The sequence below is a fragment of the Conger conger genome, chromosome 18 (assembly GCF_963514075.1).
Source record: "Conger conger chromosome 18, fConCon1.1, whole genome shotgun sequence".
NCBI classification, from domain to species: domain Eukaryota; kingdom Metazoa; phylum Chordata; class Actinopteri; order Anguilliformes; family Congridae; genus Conger; species Conger conger.
This window is the reverse complement of record NC_083777.1, coordinates 10660640-10686458: the sequence shown is the minus strand read 5'-3', so window position 1 is coordinate 10686458 and position 25819 is coordinate 10660640. Positions and strand designations below refer to the sequence as shown.

The 25819-nt window shown below is 46.7% G+C and overlaps 1 protein-coding gene across 4 annotated transcripts; it reads left to right on the top strand.

The window, feature by feature from the left end:
* Window positions 1-25510, top strand: LOC133118224 (ubiquitin thioesterase ZRANB1-like). Of its 4 annotated transcripts, none has more exons than XM_061228042.1 (10): window positions 1-179; window positions 4720-5585; window positions 14275-14462; window positions 16502-16655; window positions 17190-17261; window positions 17595-17793; window positions 19188-19308; window positions 20800-20929; window positions 21857-22086; window positions 23427-25510. In XM_061228042.1, the coding sequence occupies exons 2-10, from the start codon at window positions 4784-4786 to the stop codon at window positions 23643-23645; spliced, it is 2115 nt and encodes a 704-aa protein (XP_061084026.1). In that variant the 5' UTR covers window positions 1-179; window positions 4720-4783; the 3' UTR covers window positions 23646-25510. The 4 variants fall into 4 exon arrangements, with proteins under 4 accessions (XP_061084026.1, XP_061084023.1, XP_061084027.1 ...); XM_061228039.1 differs by lacking the exon at window positions 1-179 and adding an exon at window positions 852-1222; XM_061228043.1 differs by lacking the exon at window positions 1-179 and adding an exon at window positions 853-1222 and having other exon boundaries at window positions 14275-14357.
* The last annotated feature ends 309 nt before the right edge of the window (window positions 25511-25819 follow it).

Here is a 25819-nt window from a genome sequence, read left to right as displayed (position 1 = left end):
AACAAACTCATGTCCTGCTGCAGTTCATGTTTTTGTGAGCACTACACAACCTGTCCTCAACACCATACTTTTCAGAGCTGTAGAAAGGTGCCCATGCCACCAAGCCAGGAAAAGGCCCTCGATGTCATATCCTGTATGGACCGTGTACACTATATTGGAGAACTTTGGTAAATATTCAAGTGAGTATTGACTGATTAACTAAGTCTTAAGGTAAGGTTGCAAGACTGTGGAAGTGACAATTTTATGTGAATATGGTTTCAGGTTATTTTATGTGTATCATAAGAAATCACAATAATTCAGTTTTGAAAGAGGAACTAAATTGTTTATTTACCGTTCCCTGCTGTGTGATTTTATTGCATGATTGTTATGAAATTATTAATTATATATTTGTTTATATAATACATTTTGCCACAGTATGTCTAAAAACACGATTTGGGGTTTTTCACCATTATCAGTAATTTGGGTGGCTTGGATATTGAACTTGGTCTCAGACCTGTACATTTCCATCTTCGAAAATGGTCCTTTCCCTGTCACTATATTTTCATAAATAATTTCAAACGCTTTTTTTTTTTTTATCTCTCACTGCAGATTTACTGCTGCAGCAGTATTTCAGAGATGACGTAATCCTATTGGCGCCGATAAGCTTGAGTGTATGAATCTAACGCCATTGCGGCTCTGTATATGGGAAGTATGTAGGATTTTTAAATCCACGTTTTGAGCCAAGACGGCGAATATGAGCTGCAGTTTCATATCTGCCTTTTTAACGTAAAATCTCTTTGAAGAAAACAATTTCTATTGGTAAGGAGAGAACTAGACTGTGATAGGTCGGTGTGAGTAGCACAGTAAAATGTCCAATCAGCTTTGGTAGCAGCTCCAGGTGGTACCTCCGTCCGTTTGGTACGGTTTATTTGGGCTTCTCCCGTCTCCCCATCGCCGCCATTAGAGACACAGACGGAACGGCAGAATGGAAAATGGGGATTAAAATCATTTAAAAACCTGGAGGGAAGGAGGCGGAAAGGGGATCCCTTTCCCAGGCGGCCCTTTGCCGCTCTCTTTGTCCAGGGAAAAGACAGGGAAGCATGAAATGGGGGAAGGGCTTTAAATAATCGGAGTGAAATTTGGGTTTTGGTTGTAAAATCCCGACAAGACCAGGGGACCGGGCAGCTGTTGGATGGTTTGTTGTGATTGAACGCCAGAGTGAATAATATAAACACAGGAAAAGGTAAGGCCTCTGATCGCTCTCTGGCTGCCAAACATGCACTGCTAACGATTGACAACAAATTACGTAAGTTGGGCAGCCAGCTGGATAGTTCTGTCCTATGAATTTGTGATATTTCGACTCGAATAGCTAGAGATCGCTAGCTAGCTAAATTATTCTATTAATTTTTGCAATCAATGGGACCAACTAATTGCTGGCTGGTGAGCTAGCATTAGCTAGTGCAGCTAAGTTAAAAGTAAGTTGTGTCTTCCTTTGTTGTCTGCCCGCATCTTGACTAGCTAACTAACCTTAGCTGCATGACATTGGAAAGCATAGAATCTTAAGTTACCAAGCCAGCCCCCCAACAATTCCGCGTACAAACTAAGTTACTTAACGGTAGCTCGCCAGCACCAGCCACTCTAGCCACTAACGTTAGCTCAGACACCCCGACAATCTGAAAGCAGCTTCACATCCCCATGCTGAATTTCGAGAGAAGTTGTTATCCAGCGGCCTGTCAGTGATGTCCACCTTCTAACTTAATTACCCTGACTTTAACTTTGTTGAGAGGCTAACGGTGCATGTTACCACATCGCAACTCCTAGCCTAGCTAGCTAACAGCTGCAACCCACCAAGTAAGTTATTGTGCATGGCTCTAATTATAATTAGCTAGCTACAAGTTATATATAATGAGTATTAACTTACAATACTTATAGCTAACACCAGGTTACTGCTGGCTTTAATACTCTCTAATGTAACTTACTGTACTTTTAATGAGTCATTGTCGTTAGACTAGCTATTATCCTGTCTAGGGGACTCTACTGGAACTTAATTCGGTTAACGTCGCTAGCTAGGCACTCGATTTCTAGTATAAATTAGTTGGCAAGATATTGTGACATTCATTTTTATTTCATTTTATTGTCAACAAGTTGCTTAAACTCAAGTTTCCTGATTGTATCGCTAGCTAACGTACCTAACGCTAGATCTGACTTGATAAAAACAAACGGCAAGTGTAATTTCCACTGAACAAAATTCTAAAGACTATGTATAGCGTTTAAGTCGGCTAACAGTCACCGTAACGTTATTTCTTCCAACTAATTTAGTCAATTGATTCCGTAATTGAAGTAGGCTAATAATAAGCTTATTAGTTTATCGTGACCTCAGTGTCCTACACTCTGTTGCAGGTTCTCTGAAAGACGCTGCTTACTTGCCTAACTTTTCCTAAGAAACCCGGCAGCTAATTTAGCTTTTTTTTTGTTGCTACCACGGCTATTTATTTATGTACAGATTCCAGCGATATTGATTAAGCATAGTCCATGGTGTGTAGATATCTTTGTTGAAGCTAAGTTGTACTTCATTTTGACACGGTCAGCTTGATGTGAAAGAATAGGGAAGTGCGAGCAGTCAGCAAGTGGCACTTTTCTCGGGGTTTGGATGAACTTGGATGATATGCCCACATATTCAATATTCTTTTCTTTTGTTTTGCCCACAGTCTAGTTCAACACGGCTATTAAAATAACTATAGGCACTGCACATGCAGGAATAGGATGCCTGTGAAAGCTGTTACACGAAGGTGGGGTTATATGTTCAGTGGCGTGCTGATGTCCATGGCAGTTTGAACTTCTCAAACCTTTCAAACCCGTTTTGCAAGAACAATGTCAATATTTAGTAATGTATTGTAACTGTTTGCTGCACAAATTGTTTGTTGTACAGTGAATTAACCACATGCCGAGTCACCTGTCTGTCCATTGATATAATCCACCAGTGATTTTTCTTTGGGATAAAATTGATTCCATCTGAAAGCAATGGCTTTGACCTATACCTGACCTTCAAAATGCCCTGTATTCTGAGCTTACTTGGCCTCAAGGCACTATTCGGGTTGAGCAAATTCACAAGATGTATTTTTAATATGGTGTGAGATAAGGCATAGGCTTAGTCTACGTGTGAATGGGCTGCCTTAAAGTCGTTACTCCCAAGTATGCGCTAAGATGAGAACAGTGTGTCAGTTGCTGATGAATGATATGAACATTCGCTGTATACAGTAATGCTTCCACAGGACTGTGTTTGGTAGTGGCCTTAAATTGAGCTCAAATTTAATTTGTTAATGTGGTGCATGCTGTCCTGGTATTTAATTTCATTGTGCTCCAGTAACCAGGTTACACAGATTTAGTCTCCTGGCACTTTATGGAGTTATGGACTAAAGTTGAGGAGTGAGAATTGACTTTGTCTAACCTCATACACTTTGGTGTGCTGAAGACCTGTTTTGGCTCAGACATTATCAAACCACTGTCATTGTGACAGCTTTCATTATAATTTTTCATGTTACTGAATACATCATATTGTTTTTCCAATCATAAAATGGTTTTGTTTTTGACATTGCAAGTTAATTGTGGAGTTAACTTTGAACTTTCTCAAGAACACTGTTGGCTTTCATTAATTGCAGTGCAAGTTGATGATGCATAAATTATTATCATTACAGTCTTCCTGTTTACCCTGTGTGAGTTCCTGTCCTGCTTGTGTGGAAATGGTGGTGCTTTGCGTTGCTTTTCCACAATGGGGGTTAGACAGGAGTTAGCCCCACTGTCAGTTTGACACTGAACTGGTTTGGTTAGCTTTCACGCTGGTTTGTGAATTTGACTGTCTTTTTTTTTTTTTTTTTTTCCTCCCTAGGCATTGTCGTCTGTACGTGGCTATATCTGGCTGCATTGTCATAATACTTGTCACAAAACAATGTCACAAAAAGCCTGTGAATGTTTGGGCTATGATCTGGAATGTTTGCAGTGTGTTCCCTGTCCGTTGTAATGCCACCAGCATAATTAGACTAGACTAGACTAGACTAGACTAGAATTGTGCCAGTGATTTTTGTCAAGGCGTCGGAACCTAATTATGAACACTGCAGCTGTATTTCATAAACAGCCGATTAGCTAACAATAAGCAAGCAGCAGTATTTATCCAGTATTCTCAGAACCAGTATACTGACCTGAACCAGGACCACCTACCAAATGTGATTATAAGTTGCTGAGTCAGTCTTTTTTAATATATTGGCTAGGTTTACAACTAGTCAACTACGTTGGTTTATGGTTTTGAAATAGCCATGTTGAAGAGGAACTGCTCTTTACAAGTTTACAAGATTTAAGGGAACATATTATGACCAAATAATAGTCAGATGATTTTTGTTTACAACAAGACTGGATTAATTATTTTAATGCTGATCCACTTCACTTTCCTGAGTTTGTTTATTTTTGGGTTTTATCATAATATATTTAATGTCTTCAACTCTCAATGTTGTTTGCACCAAAGGCTTCTAACAGCAAAAAAATCAGCCTATATGAATTTGAGACTGTTGTGGGTGCAGTTCTGTTTTGAACACTCGGGAACTTTTAGTGCGTTTCACATCCTCTTGACCTCCACCCAAACATTGGAGGGGAGGTTAGCTGCTCCAGCCTCGTGTTGGGTGTGGGGTTGTGTGCGTGGGTCGGCGGTTACGTGGGCGCTCATGAATACACGCTGTTCTCCCGTTTCAGCGGCCCACTCTGAGCCCGTTCCCGTGGAGACGGCGGCCGCGGAACGCCAGGCGACCCCCCCACCATGACGGAGCCGGGGGCCAAGTGGTCGTGCGAGTACTGCACCTACGAGAACTGGCCGTCCGCCATCAAGTGCACCATGTGCCGCGCCCAGAAGCCCTGCCCCGCCATCATCACCGAGGAGCCCTACAAGAGCGTCCCCAGCCTGGGCACCTGCCGCGAGTGGGACCCCTCCAGCCCAGAGGGGGGCAGCACCCTGCTCATCTGCCCCGACTCCAGCGCCCGGCCCCGCGTCCGGACGTCCGGCCCGGGGGAGGGGAGCAGCAAGTGGTCGTGCCGCATGTGCACCTACCTGAACTGGCCCCGGGCCATCCGCTGCACCCAGTGCCTGTGCCAACGGGCTCGGGCCCGGAGCCCCACCGACCCGTCCCCCCAGACCTCGGGCTCGCCCCCCCCCCGGCCGGGGCCGCCCTCCCCGGACCCCTGCGAGGAGGAGTACAACGACCGGAACCGCCTCAACGCCCGGACCATCCAGCACTGGACCTGCGGGACCTGCACCTACCAGAACTGGCCCAAGACCCGGCGTTGCGTGGCCTGCGACCGGCCCAATCCCGGCGAGGGCGGGGAGGGGGAGAACGAGCTGGACCGGGCCCCCCGCCCCGGGGGCTGCAGCGGGGGCCAGAGGCACCCCTCTCCCCCCACCTCTACCAGGCCCCCAGGGGAGGGGACGATGGACTTCCAGAGGATCGAGCTGGCCGCCGGGGCGGGGGGCTCTAAGGAGGAGCTGGAGGTGGACTTTAAGAAGCTGAAGCAGATTAAGAACCGCATGCGGAAAAGTGACTGGCTGTTTCTCAACGCTTGTGCAGGTGAGGTTACCTGTGGCAGGAGCACTGTGTTCAAATCCCCTGTGTGTACATATCACACGTGCAAAAACGTGCGTTTTTAATGGCAGTGACATCACATGTATGGTTGTGTTCTGTCTTACTATTAGTATGTTCTATTATGTGTGGATTGACACTGGACCATTTAAGTACATAATCGTTTAGACGCATTCTCATGCTTTATGTTTCTTTAGATTAAAAGAGCTCCGACACAGGAATGCATTTAATTCTCATGCAAAAAATATAATTCAAATGGTCTCCAACAATTCCCTAATATAACATTTTTTTTGTTTGTAAAGCATCTCTGTATTGATCGTTAATGTGAAGTAGCTGGCCTGTGTGTAGAGCCAGCAGTAGTAGTTAATTTCAGCCCAAAGCTGACCTTTTCCTGTGGTAAACGGCACTGTTTGTGAGGCGAGGTCACATGGTCTGCTGTGCATGTGTACAGTGCACACACGGTCTGCTGTGCGTGTGTACAGTGCACATACGGTCTGCTGTGCGTGTGTACAGTACACACACGGTCTGCTGTGCATGTGTACAGTGCACACACGGTCTGCTGTGCGAGTGTACAGTGCACATACGGTCTGCTGTGCGTGTGTACAGTGCACATACGGTCTGCTGTGCGTGTGTACAGTGCACATACGGTCTGCTGTGCGTGTGTACAGTGCACATACGGTCTGCTGTGCGTGTGTACAGTGCACATACGGTCCGCTGTGCGAGTGTACAGTGCACATACGGTCCGCTGTGCGTGTGTACAGTGCACATACGGTCTGCTGTGCGAGTGTACAGTGCACATACGGTCTGCTGTGCGAGTGTACAGTGCACATACGGTCTGCTGTGCGAGTGTACAGTGCACATACGGTCTGCTGTGCGAGTGTACAGTGCACATACGGTCTGCTGTGCGTGTGTACAGTGCACATACGGTCTGCTGTGCGTGTGTACAGTGCACATACGGTCTGCTGTGCGTGTGTACAGTGCACATACGGTCTGCTGTGCGTGTGTACAGTGCACATACGGTCTGCTGTGCGTGTGTACAGTGCACATACGGTCTGCTGTGCGAGTGTACAGTGCACATACGGTCTGCTGTGCGTGTGTACAGTGCACATACGGTCTGCTGTGCGTGTGTACAGTGCACATACGGTCTCCTGTGCGTGTGTACAGTGCACATACGGTCTGCTGTGCGTGTGTACAGTGCACATGCGGTCTGCTGTGCCTGTGTACAGTGCACATACGGTCTGCTGTGCGTGTGTACAGTGCACATACGGTCTGCTGTGCGTGTGTACAGTGCACATACGGTCTGCTGTGCGAGTGTTCAGTACACATACGGTCTGCTGTGCGTGTGTACAGTGCACATACGGTCTGCTGTGCGAGTGTTCAGTACACATACGGTCTGCTGTGCATGTGTACAGTGCACATACGGTCTGCTGTGCGTGTGTACAGTACACATACGGTCTGCTGTTCGTGTGTACAGTGCACATACGGTCTGCTGTGGCAGTGTACAGTGCACACATGGTCTGCTGTGCGTGTGTACAGTGCACATACGGTCTGCTGTGCGTGTGTACAGTACACACACATACACGGTCTGCTGTGCGTGTGTACAGTACACACACATGGTCTGCTGTGCGAGTGTAGAGTACGTCCACAGGAAGTAGAAACCCCAACAGCAGGCTGACTGGCTGTGTTAGTGCAGTTGGGTGGGGTCTGGGGTTGTGGGCGGGGCTGAAACATGAGTGACAGTTGGCCAGTATAGCACTGCAGTACAGATCCACAGTGTTCATATCACATTATGTCCTTATGATACATTTCAGTGGGGGGGGGTGGATTGCATTAAATTATGCTGGTTTATGTGGCTGGCCAGCTTTCTGTTTCTAGTGTAGGAACCCCAACCAGAGGCATTTTCCTGCAATTGAAAGGGTCTGTGCGTATGTATTTTAAATTTAAATGGGTGTTTTTAAGCCTTTTTCTCCGTAACGAGACCTTCCCTGCTCTCCCTCCTCAGCTCTCTCTGGTATGAGCTGGTTTTTCAGCCTGTGTTAACCGTGTGTGCTGAATAACCGCAGTGCCTAACAGAGCTGCAGATGCACTGGGCCAGATCACGCAGGGGTGTGACACGCAGATGAGATCATGTCTGTCGTGTGTTCGCACGCCTGCAGTAAACACACGGTTCTGTAGCAGACGGTCGTACTGTAAGACCACGGCTTGCGGTCAAGGCGGGAGTCAGCTGACGGCGGTGTCGTTGCGGTTCGGCGTGTTTTTAGATTGACGGGGAGATTCAGGGAGCTTGCGTCTTCAAATCTTCAGGTGATGCGTGGCCGCATATTTAACGTGTTGCGTGGCTTTCATGCAAACGTATCTAGAGACTCTAACCAGTTCGGTCAATTGCAAACATTTCTAATTTGCGGTGATGACCTGCTGCTGTATCAGAGTGGGCTGGGAGTGCCAGGGTCGCATTGGCAGTCCGGTGTAGGGGGTGATTAGGGGCTCAGTAGGGGGTGATTAGGGGCGTGGTTGCAGACGGTGGCAGGGGACAGAAGCCATGGGTGTAGGCCCCCTCGGGTACCTCAAATCCCCAGGCCTGGCTGGAGGCACTGTTCTGCCCCCGGCCACCTGAGGTAAAAATAACTACTGTCATGTGCAGCAGACGAGAATAAACCACCGTAAACAGTCCTGACCTTCCTCCAGCTGCCGGGCAGGCTGTGTGATTTACTGTGAGCATGAGCGCTCTGTTGGTGTCTACCCCACCTTCCGCTCTAGACAACCTCTCCCTGTCTCATTCTCTGGTGTGTCTCTGTGTCTCTGTGTCTCTGTGTCTCTGTGTCTCTGTGTCTCTGTGTCTCTGTGTGTTCTGTTGGTGTCTACCCCACCTTCCACTCTAGACAACCTCTCCCTGTCTCAGTCTCTGGTGTGTCTCTGTGTCTCTGTGTCTCTGTGTGTTCTGTTGGTGTCTACCCCATCTTCCACTCTAAACAACCTCTCCCTGTCTCATTCTCTGGTGTGTCTCTGTGTCTCTGTGTCTCTGTGTCTCTGTGTCTCTGTGTGTTCTGTTGGTGTCTACCCCATCTTCCACTCTAAACAACCTCTCCCTGTCTCATTCTCTGCTGTGTGCCCTCGTTCTCTTGCAGATGTTTATGTGCAAGTGAGGAATGTGCATAACCGAGAGATGTGTCACTGTTAGTTCATCTGAGTGCAACTGCTCAACCAATAGCTGAGGGAGATTTAAGGTGTTTGCCCCTCCCGCTCAGTAATCTTCTCCAATGGGTTTATTCTGTTCTCTATTTCCAGCCAATCAGGGGATTGCTACACGCAGTCAGTCCTACGACACAATACATGCACAAAATAGAAACAAATAGGCACAAGCAGCCAAGCTAGTCAGCTGGTGTGAATGCTTCACAAAGTTGCTCTCAGCCCAGAGTGAACCTCAGTATGGGGGGGCTAAGGCAGGTACTAAAGCAGGGCTACATTTGAGGTCACAGGGTTTACTCTTTTTGGGAGAAGGGGGGGTGCACCCTCTTGCAAAACTACTCACGAGTGTCAGATGAAGTGATTAATTTCTTTACTTGTCTGTAATGTAAAGGGGTTTTATGGAGCCCTCGTTTGGCAGACTGCAGTAAGCTGTGGGAAGGGTTTCTCAAACCCAGGAAAATCCATTGGAATTTGATATTCCTGTATGCCTGGAGTTCCCCAGACCCAAAGAAATGGATTTATTTTATGTTAATTATATCAAAATTGTGCAATTTCTGCCAACATTTAGAACAGAGAACTTGCAGTTGAGCGAGTGTCGGTTTAATCTAATGAGGCAATGTTCTCGTTTCAGGAATGCATGCAGTCCAAAAAATGTGAAGTATGTTATTTAGTTCTTTTGAGACGATAACGTGGAACTGAAACCAGACTGAAATATGTAACCGGCACATATTTACTGTGCAGTCCTTAGCGATGAGCGTCTGTAAGGGAAGTCTACCTGGGTGAACATTTGTGTGTCTCAGAAATAATCCATTTATGGCTATAATGTTACACAAGCCCTGATCCTTCAACAGAAATATGTAATCCTTTTCACCGCGAGTCCTTTTCCAAAGCCTGCAGAATTTCAGTGGTCTCGGTGTGCACCTCCTAACCCGAACACCTTTAAATGCAAAGTTTGTCACAGGAACCGGTTAAACATTATACGTGTCTGGAATAGGAAAGTTGAACATGTTGATAATAATCCAAGTTTTCAAACAATAGAAGATTCACACATGCACATGATCACTGAAGATAGCGATGCAGTTTACAGTGTGTTTAATTCATGCACTGGTTGATATACCCCTGATTTTATCACCCACACTACAGTCAACACGCATGAACAGAAATTCATGGGAACTGCTGTGAATAAGGGTAATTCTGTGAAAAACCCAGAAGAGGTGTGGGGGTTCACCACTGTAATTTTGCTCAAATGGGAAGCACCTTTCATCTTGTATTTACTTATTCTCTCCTGGGGTGGAATTGGTTTTATGTAGAGGAATGCAACAAAAAGGGAGAAAAAAGTATTTAGGTATAAGGGGAAACGTACGTCAATTCATAGCTGTCACTGTTCCACATGAACTGTCTAGAAAATAGTTTTGAAGGCGGGAGTCCTTCTAGGTTCCTCCTCTATTGTCTTGTTCCTGTGCTCATGACTTGCTTGCTGGTTCCTGCGATGGGAAACGCTCAGGTTCTCAGCACAGGGCCGGCGTGGCTCTGCAGATTCCACTGAAGTGCTGCAAGCGCAGGGAGAGGAGTGGTCCGCCCGATTGTTGGTGCGTTTCAGGAAGTGCCGCGGTTTCCCACTGTAATGGCCGGGCTTGGGCACGGGGTCGCGGGGTCACGGGGGAGGAAGCGGGTCCTGCGGCGGCTCTGGCTTGTGAAGCTCGCGCTCGTTTCGACTTCCTGACGGCTCATGTCCCTCGCAGCGATTGGCTAACGGCTCGGGCCCCCCGAGCGGAGACTGAGAGAGATTTCACGGCAGACATCATCCCTGTTCCGGGTTTGCCCACGCGCGTTTCATCTCCTGAAGCTAACGGACGTGGGTTCCAATACCTTTCTGTGCTACCTTGCTTAATGCATTTGAGCTTGCAAGGGGGTTTACACTTTTGGGATCATTGTATTTGTTCCAGTGCAACAGACAAGCGTAGTCAAATGCAGAAAAGTATTTGCATGTAAAATACTACAGCATTTGTACCCAGGTCTGGAAGCTGCTCACCGAACACTCAGACTGATGGGTAGAGTTAAGGGGCTTTTGAGATGCTATACAGTTAGTGATTAAAGAAAATGCACGTGGGACAGTGGAAGGGTCTGGTGGTTCCCTAAAGGCATAGGGTGCATTTTCCCTGCACGGTTTGGATGTGCTTAAGGAGACAAGGTAAACATGAAATGTTACTCAACATCTTCAAGGAAGTGCTGTCCCAATTTCACAGAGAACGAATAGTTTCCTAATAATTTGAAACGCATAACACTGGCTCAATCTATATGCAATTGCGCTCTTAGTCACTAGATCCAACCCCGTTAAACATTTATTTGATTTTCTGGAACGATGTCTGACTCAGCATTTTACACTTCTATCCACTGGCTACGCCAGAGTGGACTGCCTCTCTCAGGGACCGATGCTGACCAGTTCCTGCTAAAGCTTTCCACATGCTGATAGCCGCGCAAAGGCTAAATGGCTAAAAATATAATGCAATTATTATTCAACACAGATGTCTACTTGGAGCTGAAAACAAATGTTCAGTTTCTGGAAAATGTTTAAAAGCTTTATGCTTTTTATGTGACTCTGGAAATGTGTTTTAATTTGGCTGACCAACTGCTCATAAAATGGGTTTTCTGAACACGACAGATTTCTGAATCCTTGGGACAACCCAACCGAACACTTTGACTTTGCTGTGCTTTAGAGCTCTCTATGGGCCTCTTAACTGCAGGGACCTGATAGAACGGGTCCAAAGGTAATTTACTGTCCCCCACAAGGTTAGAATTTATTTATTCTTTTTTCAAAAGCAGTTTTAGGTACTCGTTCTTTTTCCCCCCACTCCTCTACAAAGCATTCTGACATTTTATTCCACTTGTGTTTTATGCATTCTGTCTGGAATAAAGTGTAAAGTTGTGTATCAAAAAGGCTAATAAAACTGCCAGCGCTGGTGCTGTGGAAGCTGGGCGCAGTCGTTTTTCAGACCCCTGTTCGCGTCCTCACGGTGTCTGAGAGGCAGGGGTTCACACTGGTTATATATTACCAGACTGATCGCTCTGGAGTGCAAAACAAACCCCCCCCAGCTACATTCTCATGTTGCAGGACACCACAAGCTCTCTGACCGGCTGAATGACAGTCATTGTCCGTCCCTCGTAGTTGAATAATGACTTGCTTGTGCATTTGAACAATGGCTGGACAGGAGAAAGTACAACATGCTATATTCAGCTTATTTATGGATGTTTCATTAAATGGTGGCAAGCACATGCCAGAAATGTCACTTATTCTGCCAAACTTTTACCGTTTTTAGCCCTTACAATATTTTCCCCTTCCTGTCGTTATCAGAGTTGGGAAGTGGAAGGCTTAGCTGACTTGGACCCTTTGAAACCTTCAGGTTACAGGGCTTTTCATTCTTCCCAGCCACAGTTTCTTAAAATGTTCCCATACAAGCAAAAATTCTTTTTGTTTTCTGTTGTTTTATTTATTGTTTTTTTTTTTTTTTTGCTCGTCAAAATCATAGGGCGGCCTGTAGCGTAGTGGTTAAGGTAAATGACTGGGACCCGTAAGGTCTTTGGTTCGCGATCCCCGGTGTAGCCAAATTAAGATCGGTACAGCCCTTGAGCAAGGCCCTTAACCCTGCATTGCTCCAGGCGAGGATTGTCTCCTGCTTAGTCTAATCAACTGTACGTTGCTCTGGATAAGAGCGTCTGCCAAATGCCATTTATGTAATGTAATGTAATCACTGATGGCTTGAAGCTAGAGAGAGTGGTGAGTCTTTCGGTGGAAAAAAAGGTGCTAGACATCTTTATTTTTGTCTGTGAGTCCTGTGCGGCAGGATCGGTGCTGTTGCAGTGCCCAGATAACCCCGCGCAGAAGCTCCAGGACCGCGGTATGATTCACCACCGTGTGCTGTCAGACACCGGGCCTGCTTCAGCTGTCCGGCTGCCCGGTCTCTGAGCCCCGCGCTGGCAGATGCACGGTGGAGACCCAACACAAATCTAATTTAGCCGTTTAAATAAATGGAGCGTTTTGTAGGATTTAGCGGGATTAATATGTCTCTGACAGCTGCCGCAGGTGGGCTTATAGCTAGGCTGGTGAAATGCCTCTGGTGCCATCTGTAGCTGTTCAAGAATGTTTTTAAATGAAGTCATTGGTGTCGGACTCTGAACGGCCCTCTTCGTGATGGCTAGAATAAAGACGACGTTTAAATGTAACAAACGCATTGCGGGGAATGTATTGTTGTAGGATCTAGATGTTTTCAGTGGTGTAGTGGTTAGCACTGCTGCCTCGCAAGAAGGGAGGTTCTGGGTTTGAGTGGCGGCTGTTCTCCCTGTGTTCGTGTGGGGTTACTCTGGGTACTCCGGTTTCCTCCCACACTGAAAGACACGTCAGGTTAGGTGTGCTCCTGTCATTGCCCTGGACCAAGGCACTGGTCTCCAGGCTCTGCCCACTGCTCCTGTGTATCTAGGATGGGTTCAATGCAGAGGATAAATTATCCAACGGGGTTCAGTAAAGTATATTTTACTGATCACCTTTTAAGATTGTTTGATAATTGTGGTGATTACACAAATGTTCAGAGCTTTCTGGAGGGTTGTAAAGAACATTGAAGAAAATGTGCTCTTTTTAGGCAACATAGAATACGTGTGTAGGCCTATGTATTGTATTCTGGAATTTACCAGACACTCATATCCTGAGCGACTTTCTTTAAACCACTACATAATGTTTATACATGCAGTCCTTTTATAGAGCTTGGTCTTTATTGTGGCAGTTCAGGTGAAGTGCTATACAGTGGCAGTGCTCAAGGGGATGAAGATGTAGCTGGTCTAGAGAAAGTGGTTTTTGTTCGAGTAAACAAAGGCAGTAAAGTGCATGAGGGAGCCCCTATGCAGCGATGTTGAGCACAAGGGCCTGTGTGTTTTGACCACACGGCTGTGGAAACGGGCAGCTCGTCTCGCGTGGCGTAACGCACACGTGATCACCAGCGGCTTATTTCGGGCAGGTATGACCGTACGCCCGTGGGATGGTCCACTGTATTCTTAACCTTGAAAGTGCCATCTTCCAGCTTCCATTGAAGCCTTCCAGTCTAATCCCTCTGCTGAAGATTCATCGAGGGGGCGTGCATGACCAAGGAGATTCTTTCAGAATTTTTTTTGTAATTTATTCTATTTCAATTACCCCTGTTAGACCGTCCCTCCTCGCACCCTCATGGTTACTTTAGCCGTGTGCCGCCGCGGCTCCCCGAACAAGTAGCCCCGGAAACCCCTCTTACTAACTTTAACCTCCTGTGGCAGAGAATAACAGTGAATGGAAATCCCCCACAGGGCTTGTTTGTCTGGGCGGTCTATAATGGCACCCGTGACTGACTGATGTTTGTGTGAGCGTGCTGCGGGTGTGAGTGAGGCTGGTGCGTGTGTGTGTCTGGCTGTCTGTGCCTGCCTGGGCGCGTGCGTGACCCGCTGACCCCCCCCTCTCCCTGTCCCGCAGGCGTGGTGGAGGGGGACCTGGCCGCCGTGGAGACGTACAAGTCGTCGGGGGGCGACATCGCGCGGCAGCTGACGGCGGACGAGGTGCGTCTGTTAAAGCGGCCCTCGGCCTTGGACGCCGGCTTCACCCTGGTGCACCTGGCCATCCGCTTCCACAGGCAGGATATGCTGGCAGTGCTCCTCAGCGAGGTAACGCCGGGGGGGGGGCCCACGCCACACGCCCGCCCAGGGACTCCCATTGGTGGCTGGGGTTACCATGGTGATGCCGTAGAGCAGCAGTCCTGGAGGCCCTTAATAATCTTAATAATAAAGACTTACTGCTGTATGCTCAAAGTGCTACACAAATAAAGTGCTTTACAGCAGTGAAAACACATACCGTAAAGATAGACACGCTGCCATAAGACACAACCCATTACTTACAGGTATAATAGGTAAGATTTTTGTGTTAAAACATTGTTACGAGACCCTAAATAACGAGAATCCAAAATAGACAGTTGACTTACCAAAACATTGTATATAATAATTCAAGCTCATTGGTTGAAAATTGGTTTTAATTGCCACAGCCAGTGACGATTAAGCTTAAGCGCATTCACAGAGAAGGGGGAGGGATAAACCGTGTTGTGGTTTGTGGGTGTTGTTGCTGCATTTCCTCTGACCTATTGTACCTTTAAGATCAAATAGAAATACACTTATAAAAACAAATATAATTTTAAAAGACAAAATTGACACAAAAAATTATATATACATACATACATATATATATATATACATCAATTTCATAAAGACACTCCACAGAACAACAGAGGGGGAAAAGGAAACACTGTCCCACGTTTGAGTTTAGTTTAGCCTCATCATCACTAAACCCGTTGAGCGTCGATCTCTCCTCAACCCAGCAGCCGTGTTTGAGGCAACGTATTAGTTTATAGACTTCACAATAAGAGCAGATAAGTAAAATGAGGCCATCCTCTCTTTGTCTCTCCCATACTTAAAGACTTGAAGAATGAATTTGACTTCATAAAGGAAGTGTAAACCTTTTTGCAGCCTACAGCAGGAGAATCTTTCTGTAACACCGCTCAGCCTTAGACCTGCCTGTGGCTTCCTGGCTCTCGATGGGCTGGCTGGCGCAGTTAGCGGTAAATAAGGGATTACACAAATTGCCCCCTTGTTGTTGGCCCTTGGGTGATGGCAGTGGCACAAGGTGGATTAGGACTCTTTGGAAGATGATTATTATTGAGTGACTGAAAGGACTTTAGCCCATTTTTTCATTGTCCTCAATATGAAACCACACAAACCAGGGCTTCACAATCCATCCTCCCCTACCCCAGGGTTACCGGCTGTCACTCTGAGTGAAACTGCATCTCCCCAGGCGGCGTGAGCTCTTGTCTGATCTCTCCACACGTGTAGCCATCTGCCTTTTATACGGTTGCCATGGAGAATGAACATCCAGTAATTGAGCATGTGTCAGTGCGCTTGTTTTGTGTTCTGAGGCAGTTCTTTAGAAAAATGTGATTGGATGACAGATTAACATGTGTAGTTAATGACTGATGCACACGCAGGTGCTGAAAGGTAGGGGATCTGTTTCTGACTCCTAACTTCTGCCTCTGTGAAATGGAATAATGCCAGTGATGAAAAGCAACATGATTTACAGCCATTATCTTAATGAAGGCAGCTGGAAAACAGCATTTCTGTGGGTGTTTTCAGTTGCCTTTGCTGTAACAAAAGCAACTCTACACAGTGTAATTCAGCAGTTGTTAGCCCTGTTTTTTTTTTTTTTTTCCCAAAAATTAAAAGTCAGTTTTCTAGAACCCCATTGCATTCAACTTCCTGTACTGATAGTTACATCAGCATTAGTCATGATTGTTACATTAGTATTACAATGTTCTCTTAAGAATATTCTAATTGTGGTTGTTACATCTGCACCAGAATATTCAGTTAAGAACATTCTTGTCATGATTATTATATCAGCATCAGAATGTTCAGTTAAGAACATTCTTGTCATGATTGTTAGATCATCATTAGAATGTTCAGTGAAGAACATTCTAGTCATGATTGTTACATCATCATAAGAATGTTCAGTTAAGAACATTCTAGTCATGATTGTTACATCATCATAAGAATGTTCAGTTAAGAACATTCTAGTCATGATTGTTACATCAGTATTTGAATGTTTAAAGGATTACAGCGGGGGTGAAAGAGGGGAGGGTCACTGCTGCATCTCTCCCCCCCAGGTGTCCCAGCAGGCAGCCAAGTGCATCCCGGCCATGGTGTGCCCCGAGCTGACGGAGCAGATCCGCCGAGAGGTGGCCGCCTCCCTGCACCAGCGCAAGGGCGACCTGGCCTGCTACTTCCTAACGGACCTCGTCACTTTCACCCTGCCCGCAGGTGCCACGCCCCCACAAACTACAACGCATTTCTGTTCCGCAGCCAGAGCTCTTACAATGCCGTCGTTATCGAGCCGGAGAATAGGGCTTTTGTGTTCTCGCGTGTTTATTATGCACATTGCACAGCTGGGGCAAAAATGTTTGACAACACTGAAATTTCTAGTTTGCCATTAACAAGGTTCTGTTTTTTTTTTTGGTCTTTCAGTTCTGGAAATGATTAGCATGCGAATTCATAGCAGTTTGTGTATTTCAGTAATGTTTCTTTTATAGCAAATGGATTCTGGTGTAATCATTTGGTGGAATAATAACAATAGTGCAAATTCAGTGTGCTTTAGTAGCAGGGTTTGGCTGAGTGGAGAAAGTGCAGGAAATGGCTCCATTTTCCCATTATTAAGCCTTGACTCAGGCGCGGTGCATGGACACGAGCCAGTTAATCAGACCAGGCCTGCCTCATTCATTCATGGGCATTCTACATGACCCGTCTAGATCGTTCCTTTGTTCTGTACTTTTAAATGAATACATTTTGTGCTTGTAGATATTGAGGACCTTCCCCCTGCAGTTCAGGAGAAGCTCTTTGATGAAGTTCTGGATCGGGATGTACAGAAAGGTAGGAGGGCCTCCAAAATGAACACGCATGAATTCTTCAACAATTATTTGTCAAGAGCCAGACCTGTGATTTTTGCAATGACCAACCGACTCCACCTTTACACTTTAAGTTACCCATAAAGAAAAGCCCTGGCCCCATGGTGTTAGTAGGCTAATGGAGTTTGAGGGCTTATTGGATGTTAGGTCCTTGACTGAAGCGCTCTGAATGGCTGACCTATGCTACGAGTCCTCTGGTACTACGTGAGCCATGGCTGCAGTAGAAAGGTTCCCATTGGTGGAGGAGACGGACGGGCCGTAACGATTGGCTGCTGAGCGATGCGTTCTCCGCCCGCAGAGCTGGAGGAGGAGTCCCCCATCATTAACTGGTCTCTGGAGCTGTGCACTCGGCTGGACAGCAGGCTGTACGCGCTGTGGAACCGCACGGCCGGGGACTGCCTGCTGGACTCTGTGCTCCAGGCCACCTGGGGCATCTACGACAAGGACTCGGTGCTGCGCAAGACCCTGCACGACAGCCTGCACGACTGCTCGCACTGGTGAGGGAGTTACCGCCCGTGTGTGGGAGTTACCGCCCGTGTGTGGGAGTTACCGCGCGTGTGTGGGAGTTACCGCGCGTGTGTGGGAGTTACCGCGCGTGTGTGGGAGTTACCGCGCGTGTGAGGGAGTTACCGCACGTGTGAGGGAGTTACCGCACGTGTGAGGGAGTTACCGCCCGTGTGTGGGAGTTACCGCGCGTGTGAGGGAGTTACCGCGCGTGTGAGGGAGTTACCGCGCGTGTGAGGGAGTTACCGCGCGTGTGAGGGAGTTACCGCGCGTGTGAGGGAGTTACCGCACGTGTGAGGGAGTTACCGCACTGGTGAGGGATTACCGCTCTGGTGAGAGAGTTACCGCACGTGTGAGAGAGTTACCGCACGTGTGAGAGAGTTACCGCACGTGTGAGAGAGTTACCGCACGTGTGAGAGAGTTACCGCACGTGTGAGAGAGTTACCGCACGTGTGAGAGAGTTACCGCACTGGTGAGAGAGTTACCGCACGTGTGAGAGAGTTACCGCACGTGTGAGAGAGTTACCGCACGTGTGAGAGAGTTACCGCACGTGTGAGAGAGTTACCGCACGTGTGAGAGAGTTACCGCACGTGTGAGAGAGTTACCGCACGTGTGAGAGAGTTACCGCACGTGTGAGAGAGTTACCGCACTGGTGAGGGATTACCGCACGTGTGAGGAGTTACCGCACTGGTGAGGGAGTTACCGCACGTGTGAGGGAGTTACCGCACGTGTGAGGGAGTTACCGCACTGGTGAGGGAGTTACCGCACTGGTGAGAGAGTTACCGCACTGGTGAGGGAGTTACAGCACGTGTGAGGGAGTTACCGCACGTGTGAGGGAGTTACCGCACGTGTGAGGGAGTTACCGCACGTGTGAGGGAGTTACCGCACGTGTGAGGGAGTTACCGCACGTGTGAGGGAGTTACCGCACTGGTGAGGGAGTTACCGCACTGGTGAGGGAGTTACCGCACGTGTGAGAGAGTTACCGCACTGGTGAGGGAGTTACCGCACGTGTGAGAGAGTTACCGCACTGGTGAGGGAGTTAGTGTACTTCACTGTGTGACCCGGGGTTCAGCTCTGCTGCCTGGGAGAAGCCCCTGAGGAGGGGATGAGCTGTGCTGGTGTGACAGTGGAGACTGTGATTGGCTGAATGAGTTGAGTTGGGCTGTGCTGGTGTGACAGTGGAGACTGTGATTGGCTGAATGAGTTGAGTTGGGCTGTGCTGGTGTGACAGCAGTGGCTGTGATTGGCTGAATGAGTTGAGTTGGGCTGTGTTGGTGTGACAGCAGTGGCTGTGATTGGCTGAATGAGTTGAGTTGGGCTGTGCTGGTGTGGCAGCAGCGGCTCTGATTGGCTGAATGCGTTAACTGAGCAGTGCTGATTGGTGCAGGTTCTACATGCGGTGGAAGGAGTGGGAGTCGTGGTACTCTCAGAGCTTCGGCCTGCACTTCTCCCTGAGGGAGGAACAGTGGAAGGAGGACTGGGCCTTCATCCTGTCGCTGGCCAGCCAGGTACGCTAACGCGCACACACACACACACACACACACACACACACACACACACACACTCACACACTCACACACTCACACAGTGAGCCAATACACTGGACTTCATGTAGACTTCAAAAAGAAAACAAAGAAGTCTTTGGCTCTGAGAGGAGCTGTGATGTAGGAGCCCAGCATCATGCATGGCTTAAACACTACTGTTCTTATGGCAGCACTCCCCCATGTTGGCTCTACTGTTGCAGGCTAACTGACAGGGGACAGTTACACTGACCACTGACCGGGGACAAGGTTCTCTAATGTTACCCATCTCACTGGCTCTGCAAGTCTTCTTCAGATCTGTGTAGCACACGTACTCTGCTAATCCAGTATAAACCGGTTATTTAAATAAGACTCATTAAAATGTGATGTGGTCATATTTGAAAGATTCAAAAGTGTGACACATTCAATGGTGTTGTTTTCGACAGTCTCAGAACACTGTGGGACATGCAAAGTGTAATTTAACTGAAATTTGAATGCAGAAGCTCATTGAATACACACCTTTCCTAAAATGAACTCGAAGCAGTCTCTTCACACGCTCCGGCGAGAATCGAGAACAGGTCAGGCAGAATTGAGAATTGGGTTCTATTCTTTAAACCGATAATGGCTCCGAATCTCTCTTCCGTAGACTCGATGAACAGCCGAGCAATTAACACGAAGGCTAATTTGTAGCCGTCGGCAGATGTTTCCGTCTCCGTCGCCGTTTCTCCTCTTATTCAATTTAGCGAGATTGTGTAGCGTTAGCGACTCTGCTAATTATCCCTCCATGGGAATGGAGCGCCGCTCAATTAGCGCTATCCGCTCCCCACGCCCGCTACCTGAGCTGGATCGCTGAAGACCAATTAATCTGCGGCCTCCGAGGCGCTCAGGCGCGGAAATACAAGGCGTAGGTTTCCCCAAATGGAGCTCTAACTGTAGCCTACGCCCACCTCGTCCTTAGAGATTGAGCGCTGTTCGCTATCACGAGACTGTTTTCAAGTTAAAAGCACTGTCCGTGTAATGATACGATTGATTTTTTTTACTAGAGATGGAGATGGATGAGGGTGAATTCACTCGGAGTACAGATAAAACGGCTCTATTGATTATTCAGATAACTAATCGATTCGTTCTTAATCGCGCAAACGTGAGGGAAAACTGGTTGGGAGCTGTGAATGAGTGTTAACTGTACTGTGCTGGGAGATCTGCATGTTAACATACAGTAAAATATGCTGCTGTTCTAAGCGAGGTAATATTTCACAGTCCGTTTTCACAAAGCGTTTAAATATTTAATCTTTTCCAATCTGAATCCATTTAGTATTGCATAAATGAAGTTGTGATTGATCGGATTGTTATGTTTGTATATTTCATTAATGTTTCTTTTATAGCAAATGGATTGTACACCGTACAGCTTATAATAAGAACAGCCATTTATCTCTCCCTCTCCCTCTCTCTCTCCCTCCCTCTTTCTCTCTCTCCCTGCAGCCAGGAGCCAGTCTGGAACAGACTCATATTTTTGTTCTTGCACATATTCTTCGTAGACCAATCATAGTTTATGGAGTGAAGTATTACAAAAGTTTCCGTGGCGAAACACTAGGCTATACTCGTTTTCAAGGTGAGTGGCTTTAGTCCAGACTAAATACTACACTTATTTTTCAAAGAGAGAAGCTTCATTTCAAGCTAAATACTGGGGTACACTCATTTTTAAAGTGAGAGGCTTCAGTTTATGTTCTTTGCAAATGGTTTAGCACAGCCAGTCGTGATCCAAGCTGCAGAGCACTCTGGGTATTTAAACCTGCTCTGTGTGTTTTAAAGAGTTTAACGAGATGCACCTGGGGATGGGAATGCTAATGAGCCAATCGGAGCGCAGGCTGTGTGAAAGCGCTGGCACAGTCAGGCTGGGCCCTAAATTACCCGTTAAAACTCCACGGCCCGGGCACACACTGGGCTATTGTTTCTGCAGCAACCTGGGGTGTAAGTGTGAGAGGGACGGGGGGTCTTATCTTACCTCCAAGTCTCATCGTGGCTTTAATTACTTTAATTACTGGGAAAAGTTTGGTCTACTTTTACTTTTCTCCGTTGAAGGCTGACAGGTGGAAATGCAAACGGCCACATGCTGGAAAATAATTATCTCTTCTCTGTGGAGCATAAGTAAAATGTGCAGGTTTATTTTCAAATATGATCACTCTGCTCCCAGTCGTTTTTGGACTGTGTGCATTTGTTCTTTTCTGTTGTACAATGTAACTGCAACTTTATAGTCAAAGCTCTGATACTGCCCGCTACGGGAGGGTTTGGCTCACGGCAGTCAAGAGTCTCTGGCATAGGTAACATGGACATTTACACTTTAGCCTAGTGGTCCTCACTCCTGGTCCTGGAGAGACGCAGGGTGTGCTGGTTTTTGTTTTCACCTTAAAGTCAGCAACCGATAAATGCAAGGAAAATAGATTTTGGTCATGGGTCATAAGATTTGGGAGGAGCTGAATGCAAGGCTAACCCTGAAGGCCCAGAAGTCATCTCAGGCTGTGACATCCCCCCCCCCCAGGCGTGTACCTGCCGTTGCTATGGGAGCGGAGCTTCTGCTGGAAGAGCCCCATCGCTCTGGGCTACACCCGGGGCCACTTCTCCGCCCTGGTCGCCATGGAGAACGACGGCTACGACAATCGAGGCGCCGGCGCCAACCTCAACACGGACGACGACGTCACCGTCACCTTCCTCCCGCTGGTGGACAGCGACAGGAAGTTACTGCACATACACTTCCTGTCCGCGCAAGAGGTGAGCGCTCCCGCGTGAACCCGACTTTCAGCTGAGCTCGCAGAGAAACAGAAACCAAACTGGCTTTTAATCTTACAAAAACCCACTTTCAGCTGGGAAAGGGATACCTTAATACATGTGTGTACACTTCAGTGGATAGTGAAATCACCTGTGTGAAACAAACCTATTAATGTGAATTATTATTATTTTCTAATGTTCCCTTTACTCATTGTACGCCCTGTTCGTCCACTGATGAATGTTGATCACAAACAAGCCAAACCATTTCAGCGGAAATTGTAAATTGGGTCATTTTACAGTTATACATATATTTGCTCTCCATATTGAAAGCCTAATGCAGTCAGAAGAGTACAGATTTTAAGTGCTTGTGGCTGCATTTGCCAAATGAGATCAGTTGACGGTCATAGAATAACAGCAATTCTCTGAGCTGTTTAAGCATGGATCTTGGGTTTCCAAAATGTAGATGAATTTGATGTTCTAGTTTTAGTATTTGTACTTTGCTTCTTGGTTAGTACAGTAGTTAACTTGCTCTAGTGATTTAATGACATGGCATTAGCAGTTTGTGAATGATGTTAGGGGTCTATTACTCACATGAATCAGGTTAATGTACGTGTTTGAATCCGATATTGTAAGTCAGTGTATTAAAGCGCAGCTCCTGAATTCTCAGGGAAGGAATGTAGGAGTGTAGTGTTGTCTGGCCACAGTGGTACATGCTACTGTTTTCCTAAGTTTGGCATCATCTGTTAACTTTGGGTTTCTCAAACTGGGTCCTGGGGGACCCCTTTGTATGCTGGTTTTTGTTCCAAACACAATTTTAACAAGCGGTTCATTTTTCTTAATTAGACGCTTCCTGCTTTGAGGGATTTTTTTTTCTCTGAAGGCACAGAAATAGCTATGCATGTCATGAAGAAAAGTCCCATATTCACAGTATTGAGTGTAATGAGCCTCGCTGTGTGAGTATGAGTGTGTGTGATCCCCAGTGTGAATGTGTGTGTGAGTGATCCTCAGTGTGTGAGTAACAGTGTAGTGATCCTCAGTGTGTGAGTGTAACTGTGAGTGTAACTGTGTGTGAGTAACAGTGTAGTGATCCTCAGTGTGTGTGTGTAACTGTGTGTAACTGTGTGTGTAACTGTGTAGTGATCATCAGTGTGTGAGTGTAAATGTGAGTGTAACTGTGTGTGAGTAACAGTGTAGTGATCCTCAGTGTGTGAGTGTAACTGTGTGTGAGTAACAGTGTAGTGATCCTCAGTGTGTGTGAGTGTAACTGTGTGTGTAACAGTGTGTGAGTAACCGTGTAATGATCCTCAGTGTGGCTGCATGTTGATCAGACTTGTCTTCCTCAGCTGGGGAACGAGGAGCAGCAGGAGAAGCTGCTCCGTGATTGGCTGGACTGCTGCGTGACGGACGGGGGGGTGCTGGTGGCTCTTCAGAAGAGCTGCCGCAGGAGGAACCACCCCCTGGTCACGCAGATGGTGGAGAAGTGGCTGGATGGGTACCGGCAGATCCGGCCCTGCCCCACGCTCTCCGACGGCGAGGAAGACGAGGATGAGGACGATGAGTGAAGGGGGAGGAAGAGGCTCCCGCGAGAGTCTATACCCGCCCCCCCCCCCCCCCCCCAGCCAGACGAAACGGAGATGTACGAGTCAGCATTTTCCCCACGTGGACGGGGTCGGGCGAATTAAGATGGCCACCATCCGCCATCTTTCAGACGGACTCAGACAAAAAGTCCACACAAACCTTTAAATAAGAGGGCAAACCTTAAGACTGATCCAACTATGTTTCCGCAAAATAGAATTTGAAATTACGGATTCTGGTTCGCAGGAATCACTGTTCATCTTTAAAATAATAAACCCCCCCCCCCTTCCCTCTCCCCATATGTAAACCTTTATCCATGAATTAAATGCATGCAGTTATTAAAGAACTCGCATAATAGGAAAATACCAGCATCAGAACAAGCAAGGAATCTTTGTACTAGTTCATTATGGGCACTTAAAAAAAGCACATTTGTTTCTTTTTTTGTTTTTCTCAAATGACGTTCTTTAGATTTTGGAAACTGTTTCTGTTTTAAGTTAAAGATTCAATTGACTCACTTTTTTCTGGGGAGAGGGGGGGGGGGTATCCATGGACATCTACTGCAGAGTCCCAAGAGGACGTTCTGTAGTACGGACACTTAATACTCGCACTGCACATTTGTTACAGAAGATTTCTATAAATGCTATAACCTGCTGAATCTATAGGACATTTATGAAGATTATAAGAGGAATGCCCCATTTCAGCTTAAAGCTCATATTCCAGATCACCATCATTCTGTTTTTTTTCCATCGTTACTTTTTAATGCCCAGTTTAGAAATTATTTTAATTCTGATGATGAATTCCCACGAGGAGGTGCTCTTTTGGTCCTTTTGTTGGTTTGTTAACTGTTAACCCAGATCTTTAAATTTATGTTTCACAAACAAAAAGAAAATCTTCTTGCCGTGGCGAAAGTGAATCTGTACCAGTTTACTTGCGTTGTGTGATTCAGTACCTCATTTTGATGTTACGACTTGGTGCTTACTTTGGGCAGGGGCTGGGGCAGGGGAAGGGTCAGCTGACACATTCTCCATTCAGAGCATTAATTAACATTAAATTATAATCACTTCTTGTCCTTCTCGTGTTGGTTTTCACTATTATTTTAACGTGTTCTATCACCACACCCCATCATGCATGATCTAGTCCAATTTCCTTTCAATATATAACCACTCTTTGTGTTAGACCAGTGGTCTCCAACCCTGGTCCTGGAGAACTACTGGGTGTGCTGGTTTTTGTTTTCACCTTAACGGCAGCATGCTGTTGAGACCCAGGTAATCAGGTGAGATGAGTTAACTGTGTAATCAACTGCTCTAATTGATTAAGTGCAGAGTAACAGCTAAAACCAGCAGAGCCTGTAGCTCTCCAGAACCAGAGTTGGAGACCACTGTATTAGACCGAGCTTGAGATTATAATTCAACACTGACAACGACGATATAAACCAGGGATCAGCAACTTGTGGGGGCTGAGAACTGCTGGTTGTCCACCCTCCCTTTACCTGGGAGTCAGGTGTGAAGACAGTCTGGCCAATCAGTAGCACTAATTACCCAGGAGAAAAGAACCAGGGCTGGATTTGGATTTGAGGTGCAGAGTTGATGATCTCTGATGTAAACCAACCAGGGGTTCCGGTTCTGGTTCCGTTCTTTTAGCCAGTCCTGCAGATCGACTATCACTGATCTGTCGTTTTGTGTTTTTTATGCAACAATTGTAAAGTCTGATGGTACACTTTGGTAATTTAAAGTACCTGGGCATTTGCTAGATTTGGGGAAGGGTCTGGTTTAAGGAGAATCGGACAGGTAAGTAATTGAGAAGACGTTAAAGTGTCATTTTTAACTGAACAATAAAAGAACCGCTGTAACTATTTCCTTTTCTTAAACGTGATTTCTTATTAGCATTCCATGCTAGAAACCATGCTGCTTTGATACTTAATTCGGCAATCGTTGGGTCTTAAAATAGTTTTTATTGCCGTAGGTTCAAGACGCATCCCCATTCGGCACATGCCAGTAACGGTGCGCTGCACACGCTTCTCGTGAGGCGTGGCCCGTCTATCAGAAACGGAACATAAATACATGCCCCGACTATCAAACCATGTGCCATGCTACCAGACGTATAGTGGGCACAATGGTGTATTCAATTCAATTACATTTTTTACAGAAGACTCACAAAGACG